General features: G+C 32.3%; 2 protein-coding genes across 2 annotated transcripts; one reads left to right on the forward strand and one right to left on the reverse strand.

Annotated features, from left to right (window-relative positions):
- Nucleotides 1-698: 698 nt before the first annotated feature.
- Nucleotides 699-5,346, reverse strand: LOC119830885 (general transcription factor IIH subunit 2). Its single transcript, XM_038354062.1, has 9 exons — nucleotides 5,140-5,346; nucleotides 4,869-5,070; nucleotides 4,489-4,628; nucleotides 3,958-4,120; nucleotides 3,410-3,508; nucleotides 2,597-2,769; nucleotides 2,005-2,136; nucleotides 1,406-1,514; nucleotides 699-1,115 (listed from the first exon to the last, which is right to left on the reverse strand). The coding sequence occupies exons 1-9, from the start codon at nucleotides 5,199-5,201 to the stop codon at nucleotides 984-986; spliced, it is 1,212 nt and encodes a 403-aa protein (XP_038209990.1). The 5' UTR covers nucleotides 5,202-5,346; the 3' UTR covers nucleotides 699-983.
- Nucleotides 5,347-5,616: 270 nt separating this feature from the next.
- LOC119830752 (SUMO-conjugating enzyme UBC9-A) lies at nucleotides 5,617-7,519 on the forward strand. The gene is made up of 5 exons (XM_038353879.1): nucleotides 5,617-5,714; nucleotides 5,786-5,854; nucleotides 5,951-6,034; nucleotides 6,319-6,581; nucleotides 6,794-7,519. Exons 2-5 carry the CDS (start codon nucleotides 5,789-5,791, stop codon nucleotides 6,858-6,860), a joined length of 480 nt encoding a protein of 159 aa, XP_038209807.1. The 5' UTR covers nucleotides 5,617-5,714; nucleotides 5,786-5,788; the 3' UTR covers nucleotides 6,861-7,519.
- The last annotated feature ends 2,097 nt before the right edge of the window (nucleotides 7,520-9,616 follow it).

Raw genomic sequence — 9,616 nt, forward strand, 5'->3', positions numbered from 1 at the left:
ACAACCAATTAATTCCAAAACTTTTTTTTTAATTCGTGTTCATATTGCTAAAAGTACACTTTTGATAAATTGCTAATTAGTGCTTAATATAATTTAAAAAAAAAGTTTACTAGCTCAAACTTCCAAGTTCATGTGTCAACTGTCAATTTAGCATGACATTGACACTTATTAGTTCCGAAATCACGAATCTATTAATTCAACATACCATGTAGTATATACTATATGATATATGGTTGCATCCTTTATTTACTTTTTAGTTTATTACATAAAGAATAATAGAAGTTAAAAATAAGTAAACCTTAGTAAAGTACCTCTGCGCAGCCATCCACTCCACGTTTCACTCAGCGCTGCAATTTCATATCGCCTATTATACCGATATTCATGAAACTTTTTGTCAATTTATACAAATTAAAAGAGCATTTTGACAGTTTAATTAGCTGCCTGATTGATATCCAGTCATGTTGTTGAATATTACATATAACATTAAATGAATATCCTGTCTGATACTTAAATAAGCATATTATGCATGCATACTGCACCAGTAACAGAATCTAAGGCCAATATATGCATGCATATACAAGTTAAAGATGTATTTTGAACTAGCCGATCTCAGGAACTACGAGATCGATTATTTTCTGTTGGATAATTCATTTATCGTCACAGGAATACATATAAGGAAAAGAAAGACCCAAAAAGATCGTATTTAATTGGTATTAATTCTCTTAAAAAATCTTTTCATATTGTTTCTTGTTATGTTGTAGGTAAAGTTGTAAACATGTATTCTGTTGATACGTATGTTTGAAACATTTACGAGAAGTATATTTATTTTGAATTCTGGATATATTAAACAACACTTTTGTGAGAAAATTAAACTTATTGGATACCGGAAACTACTCAATCAAAAAAGTTTCAAAACACACACATTATCCTTAGATTGATATTATATTACAATACTTATTATTACAATAGATGTATAACTAGTATCAAGACGATTCCGGCAATCGTTGATAGAGATGAGGGCGTGACGCGCATCCGGGACAAACGTGCACTGTGGATGATATCATACTTTCGCACTCCCAGCAATAAAACTCCATACAACGGTTGCAGCGATATATCTGAAAACAATTACAAATTTTGACAATAAGTACTTATCGACATGAAATAATGTGCTATTTATATATATTTTTAATGCCAAAAGCGGGCAACTGAGCTAGTGGTCGCCTGATGGTAAGTGATCACCACCGCCCATAAACATTCGCGAATGACCTGCGCGCTTTTAAGGGGAAAGGATTAATAATTGGAAAGAAGGAATGGACTGGGAAGGGTGAGAAAAAGGAAATAGTTCTCCAGTCTCCATAGGTTAATTATTACATATTTAAGAAAATGTTAATGTAAGATTACTTACCTGCTTATCAAGATCTGTAAAAGATCTGACACAGGCGAAACAAAACTGACTTTGTCCTTCATTTTTTAATTCTTCAAACGGCTCTACTGGGAATAAATGATGATAGGATCTGGAAATGAATCACGTTTGCTATAATGCTGTTTACTAACTAAATCTAATTTAGTTAATTTTTTGTTTTGATGCTGATGATGTTTATATGTTATACTTTTAATTTTTAAAGAATTTTAAATAGACATAACTTTATAAATTTACGCTCTACAAAAAATCCAATAGTTTATTTGTTTATTTATTTATATTTTACAATATAATTGTAGTAATTAACATACGTTCCCAGAACCAAAGATATTTGGCGATTGTACTGTATTCTTTTCTCGTTTTGTTCCTCGATAACTCCGTATGTTTTCAAGCCATTGGCGTGATTATGTGAAAAACGTGAAATTCTTTTTTTGGTCCCGTTTTACAATCTTTAGCACTTACCCCAGCAAACGTAAGTAACCTTTTGTGTAAAATACAATTATATTTAAAATTGAATCTACCTACGTACAACACACTGTAAAAGAAAACTAAGATAAATCAATCAATTAAATACAGATAGCTACCGAGCGAGATGCGGCGCGGACGCGAGCGTGAGCCCGCAGGTGCGGCACTGCGCGGGCAGCGAGCAGTACTTGCTGCGACACTGCGGGCACAGGTGACCCTCGCCGCCCACCCCCTCACCCTCCTCTAAGTGACTGCAATGAATGCGTCGCGATTGTATTGATGATTTGAAGCTATTATATAGCTTTTATTCCGGGCTTTGAGCGCGGCGACCGAATCAAGAAATTCCGTAACGAAAAGACCAAATCAATATGGAAAGGTACAGTGGGCAAGCGTCTTAAAGGAGACCCTACACAAGACAGACAGACAAGCTGACAAAAGTAGCTGGTACCCACTGTCCACAAATAGTTCAAGTTAGAGACAAATGGAATTGTTAAGAGGAGACTTACCTTCAATTGAGGTGGGGTTCATGCAAACGAACAAAATTTCTTTTTATAAACACTTTCTAAAGTAAAAAAAAACTATGTGTAAACAGTGTCAATTTTTTTTTTCTTTTTTTCTATAAACTATGTTTGTACCCTTCTTTCTTTTGCATGAAATAAATTGATTTTTATTAATTAAGTTCATAATAAATTGTTTATGATATAAACTTACCACATACAAACAGTGATAGGTGGATCGTTAGCAGCAGCATCAGAAGTTGTAGCTGGCGGCGCGGTATGTGGGAAGCCCATCTTCACTAAACCAGCATCCAATGCCCGGGCCCGCGGTGGTGGTGAGGTGTGCTCCAACAGTAACGAGCGGTAGTGGACATCATCCAGTACCACCTGTATTTATTTTTAAAGAACTATTCAAGTATTTATTTTCATCAAACTCAAACTCCTTAACTCTGAATTTATTAATTCAATTAGACTTCTTATAGAAGCACTTTTGAATCGATGATGATTCAAAAGTATAATACATAACTGAGTAATATGAATTACACAGTTATAAAATTTACCATCATAATAATATTATCTTAAGTGGTGTCCCAACCTTACTATGTATAATTAACGTGTCACATTGTTTATCCGCGATAGACTCCTAAACTACTCAACAGATTTTAATCTTATTTTCGAACCATGTGCAATATCATCCAACTTAAAAATAGGATAGTTTAAATTAATTAAATTACAATAAATGATTATCCAGGCGGAGCTGAGGCGTGCAGCTAGTTTAAGTATAATTTTGATAGGGTAGGTAAATAAAGAGAGGAGGCTAGAGCTAGACAGTTAAAGCTTCGTTCAGATTGTGGTGAATCAGGTAATTTTTATATAAATTGAATGTCCTGGCATTACAATTTCATAACAAATACCGGTGAACTTGTGAATTTACATTGACCATTACATTGGAAACAAATTCATTCCACCAAGCTGTTAATATCTATTTATTTCTTATTTAATGTTTAATTTATTAAGCCAGACGTACCCCATATTCCCCACCAGTATCTTGACATAATTTCTTACATATTCTGACTTCAGCAGCCAATCCAATAACTGAACATCTAACTCCATCATTTTTCAAGTTCTAAAAACAATAATTTTATGTTAATATTTGTATTATGGTAATAAACATACATACATATATGGTACATTCTTAACACTATACACTATACATAGATTTATATATAACTTTGTATATTTGAATAAAAAATAAGCAAAAACAGCGATCTTTTATACAGTTAATTTCGATCAAACAATTGATTGTATATAAATAAATATTATTATCTGCTATTGTTATACAACCTCTTAGATTTTACTCGACAATAATTGTATTTGTCACATATGAGTAACTCTGTCTATGAGTTTGTATATTTTCACATCTAAACTACTCAATAAATCCAGAATGAATTAGGTACAGAGATAGTTCAAGACCTTAGAAAGAGCATACAATAGTTTATCTTCTGGAAAACCCCCAGAACATTTTTGGGGAAAACATCATGACTTTCTATCACTATGAGGGTGCAGCCACAATACCTGTATGGTTGTATTAATATCACCAGGATCACATGTAGTTAGAGAAGCAAATAGAACAAGCAATTCTCTAGATGCATGACCAGGGAGAGGCTTGAGAACTCGGCCAGCCAGTTCAAGTGTGTTTTGTAGAGATGGTTCTCCTGTTAATGCCAAGTTGGATAAACTAGAATAGAATATTTATTATTATTGATTGTCCTTTGAAGAGAGAAGTTTGAATAAATAGATTTTATATTTTAATGCAGCACATGGTATATTTTTTTTTGTTTAAACATATTGTAGCTTTTAGTTAAATATTAAATACTCTATAATTACTCCTTTTCTTGTTATTTATTACTAGCAAACTGCTCTGGCTTTGCACGTGGTACATATATAGCCTATAGCTTACCTCAATAGATGGGCTATCTAACACTAAAAGAATTTTTCAAATCGGACCATTAGTTCCTAAAATTTGTGTGTTTAAACAAACAAACAAACTCTTCAACTATATATATTAGTATAGATTTTAATTAAGGATAAATAATAAATTCTTACCCTTGAACAGTTTTTACATGCTTTCTGAGATTTCCTGAGAGTTCAGTAATTTTTTCGGCTCTTTTATTTTTCATTGTAATCAATCCCAATTGGCTAAGAGGATTCTGATCAAAGTATTCTTCCACAAATTTTTCCAATAGCTGCAATGAATAGTAATAATAACATATTTTTCATAAAAAAAATTCTCTTTTCTTCTGCAATCTGTGGTATTCGCTATAAGTGGATGGGTTGCCTGGCAAAGAAGGACATGTAGAGCGAGCCCTTCAATGAGGAGATATGCTCTTCAAGTGACACATTTAAATTCTGTAGTAATATTAATATGTGGATTATTTGACAGCGCCTATAATTTATGTTCTTATAATTTATGAATGGTATCAAACCTTTAAAGTGCACAAAAATCGTGTAGGTTTAAGATCTTGTGAACTCATAGCTTCAGAACAATCAATGGCCACAAGTAAATGCCTCATCATGCCCAGGCGTATTGGGCCACGGCGAGGAGTCGCTGCTTTCCGAGCCGCTTTTTGTGCAAATTCCGCCACAAGGCCTTCGACCAAGCCATCTTCGTCTTCTTTTATTGCTTCCCTACATAAATAATTAGATTTAATACACTTTCTAACATTTCAACGTTAAATAATTAAACCGCAAATCTACCATGTCTTTTCATAACCCGTTTCCCATCGATATTCTTTAGGATCCTGTTCATCGTCAGCCATGATCTTATGTTTTTGGGGATAAGATTTAAAACAGTAGGGTGTTAATACAAATTTACATATTTTTTAAATAAAAACAATCCCTTATCACTCGGTGTTTTGCCTCAAATATTTTAAAACTTGTGACATTGACACCATTGTATATTGACATTTGACATCTTTTTTTTTTGTGTCAACCATGACTTGCCTATTCAAAATCAAACTAAAATGTAAAAAACGTTCAACGTGACTTATTTTATTTATATATAGTTAGAACATATTTTTGAACTTACAAGAAGCACCCAGAAAAAGTTTAACTTCAATAGATGCCGAATATGTAGTTACTTAGACACACTTTAAATAATTTCACAGTACGGGTTCGACGTGAATGGTACCTTTTTAAATAGAATCTATGTATTGACAACTAATAAACTTCATTGTAACAATTTTTTATCTATGTCATATGCCTAATTGACGCATCGTGGGACGCTTTTCGCGCTGTGTAATTTATTATTTCTGTAGTTCCTTGTTTTATTTGTAAGTATAGATTTTCAAAGAGTCTAAGAACTGTGTATATAAATATATTAATCAATCGATTGAACTTTCAGAAAATGTCGGGTATTGCGAGTGCTCGTCTCGCGGAAGAAAGAAAAGCTTGGCGTAAAGACCATCCCTTTGTAAGTCATGTTTCTAGCACATACTTCTACGGATACGTTAATGACAGTTTTACACTTTTTATTTAAATTACTAATGATGAATATATTATGTTTTAGGGGTTTGTTGCGAGACCTATGAAAAACCCTGATGGCTCACTGAACTTGATGACATGGGAATGTGCAATTCCAGGAAAAAAAGGGGTTAGTATTATTTTGTTTAATTTTTTTTCTGCTCTGATCTGATCTTTCACAAAGCATCAATACCTTGTAGCTTGAATTTCAACATTTTCAAGAATATTATCATGTAAATTGGAAAATTTTTTTTATTATGATGTAAAAAAAACCATTTGTATTTCGTTTTACAATTTTCCTTCATGACGGAAGTTCTTAACTCTTAAAATAGTGTTTTTTTCTATTTCTTTACCATTCAATGAATGATGAATTTATAAACAATTAATTATTTCACCATCCATTCTACTCTACAGACACCCTGGGAAGGTGGACTATATAAGTTGCGTATGATCTTTAAGGACGATTACCCCTCAAGCCCACCAAAATGTAAATTTGAACCCCCACTATTCCACCCAAATGTCTACCCTTCCGGAACTGTTTGCCTTTCGCTACTTGATGAAGAAAAGGACTGGCGCCCAGCAATAACAATCAAACAAATTCTGCTTGGAATACAAGACCTTCTTAATGAGCCTAATGTTAAAGACCCTGCCCAGGCTGAAGCTTACACAATCTATTGGTAAGTCTAATTAAAACACTTTGTCATAAATTGTTTTGCTTAATTATTTTTCAAAGTGAACTCAAAAGTGTAGTTTATAATTCATAATATCTATTCTAATGTTTTAAAATGAAGAGTATCAACATTGTCTTGAAATTTGTAAAAAAGATGACTCACTTCATCCATAGTTTCTTCGTTCATGTTTACACTAAAGTTCAACTTTTTTATTTCAGTCAAAACCGGCTAGAATATGACAAGAGAGTAAGAGCACAAGCACGTGCAATGGCAGCCACTGAATAAAACTCAAATCAATTCAACTCACTTAAAGGAATTTGTTTTGCATCATAATATAGGAAAATTGACTGTTTATAAGGGCTGTGTCTTCAGATTTCATTTTTATGAAGGTGATCAAGTGTTGTTCAAGTTTTGAATAATACCATATGTCAAATTATTTGCAAAAACAATAATTTCCTTATAGGGTTGTCATAAGAATTATGGCTACAAATGACATCAATTTTTCTATATTTTGTAGTAAAGTGATTGTACTTTGAATATAGTCATAAGGATTGTTAAAATTTTAATTTCTTGTAGGAGACATTAATAATTTAACAGTAATGTTCATTCAAGTGTATACTTGATTTTCAATGATTTTCTAATTAAAAAATGAAGTCCATAGCCAACATTTTCGTGTTTTCCATGTAAAATTTAAATAAAAGCCTTAATTTATTTCATTTCAACAAAAAGGGTGTAAAATAATTTTTTATTGGAGGATATGTGAAGTAAGACTGGTGAGATTAAAAGTTATGACTAGAAGCTTTCAATAAATTTGTAAAAGCATTCGTTCTTGTAAACAACTGTATTGCAGATAAAATCACTGTAGAATCGGTAATATCTCAGATGAGTTGCGATAAGAATCTTAACTATGATTTTAAACTATTTTTGTATCTTTATGTTAGTATTATCGAATAATAATAAAATTGTAAAAATCTACACTTTGTTTTATTACGAACAATGATACATTCTCTATGAATTGTTTTTTATCAATAAAATTTTGCGTTGAACGCCGCCTTAGTGTAGTGTTGAGCATAGAATCGAACCGTCCTGGGTTCATTTATTTTTGTACAAAGGTCAACTGCCAAGAAAATTTTGACAAATAGTTCCAGATTAAAGTTTAGTATGAAATAAGAGTTACCCCCATTTTTGAATGTAGTTTATTTTTCAAAACATTGGAAAAAATATAGTAGCTTGGGATATTCAAGGAAATAGAATGTAACCTAATCACATTTAATTTGTTAATAATTAATCCAATAAACCAGTTTTATTTGTATAAAGTAATACTAGCTGTGACCCGCGGTTGAAACCGCGTAAGTCCGTATCACGTAAGAATATCGGTATAATAAGTGCCTATGTGTTATTTCAGTTGTCCAGCTATCTACGAAGCAAAATAGTATTATTATTCACTAATAGATGTCAGGAAAAAAAACACGAATAAAACACGAATATGACATTTTCTAAAAAAAATTCCTAGCTAGATCGATTTATCGCCCCCGAAACCCCCTATATACTAAATTTCATGAAAATCGTTGGAGCCGATTCCGAGATTCCAATTATATATATATATATATATATATATATATATATATATATATATATATATATATATATATATATATATATACAAGAATTGCTCGTTTAAAGCTATAAGATATATATAAACACAAGTCAACATTACTGAATAATAGATAAGGAAAGGAGTGACGGTAACACTATAATTAAAAAGCAACAGGAAAATTCTTTTTAACTTTGAAAATATTTAGACAGAAAACCTACATAACTGCTAGGTACTGATCCAAAACCTGCAGTTATGAGCGTCTCAGGCCTCAGCGCATCGACCATGCGGGATACCGAAACTAGGTAAGTACTAAGTACTATGAAACGGAATGCTTCGACTTTACGAACATCGTCGTACGTCGAAGTATAACAAAGTTAACGGTAACAACGAAGAAAATATATATCTTCTGTCTATCTGTATCTATATCTATATCCTTACAATAGTAAAAATGGTCGAGGTCAAATTCTGCACATTGAAGATATGTAGATGGGGCGTTTAAATTTTGATACTGAAGTATAAAATGCAATTTAAAAAAAAATTGTCTGTCTGTCTGTCTGTATCTTGAATGAGAATTACGCAAAAACTACTGTACGGATTTTGATGAAACTTGGTATAAGGTAACCACCTTAGCACCAGGAAGGATCTAATTTACTTTTAATTCCGGAAATCGATACGGTGTCTGATTGACAAACGCGAACGAAGTCACAGGGCGGGTACAGCTAGTATATACATATATGTATATATATATAATGCTAGGCCCGATTTCATAAAACCTGCCATCGCTTTAGCTATAAAATGATCACAATCCAAAACTCCCTTTCAACACTCCTTTTCCCTCCGTTGGGTGAAGCCATTAACAAATAGAAGAAGAATACTCCTTTTTAAATTAAACGAGCAAATTAATGTCTTTTTTTTATTATTCTACCCTGATACCCTGAGTGTTTGAAATGAAAAGTATTGAAAATCGATTTGCTGGTTATTAGTATTACAATATACTTGAAGCTATATGTATATGTCTTTTAGGGAAACATCTTAGAAAGCTAGTATACCTACGAATAACAATAGTATTGTTATTCGTAGTAGTATACTCTAAAAGAAAATAAATATAGGTATATGTATATTATAGATCGCGTATCACAGTAAGCTCTTACTATACCAGATTAATAATATTATTTTGCGAAAAAACATATACGTGTTCTCTCAATGCTCTGTAGACTCAATATAATTTTTTTCCGTTTTAAACTAAGCCGAAGGCATGCCGCTGCGCTAGTGTGTTCCTAGTTGTTAAGTCCCAGATCGATAAAGGAAGGTAATCATTGTTTGATTCAGTACCATAGTATGATAAATACTATACCTATTAAGTAGCAAGTATGAATATTACGTACGAATATTATCAAAAGCAGTGGTGGCTCAGTGGTTAGAACCTCGGACTTTAAATAGATAA

Source organism: Zerene cesonia, chromosome 12 (assembly GCF_012273895.1).
Source record: "Zerene cesonia ecotype Mississippi chromosome 12, Zerene_cesonia_1.1, whole genome shotgun sequence".
Taxonomy (NCBI): Eukaryota; Metazoa; Arthropoda; class Insecta; order Lepidoptera; family Pieridae; genus Zerene; species Zerene cesonia.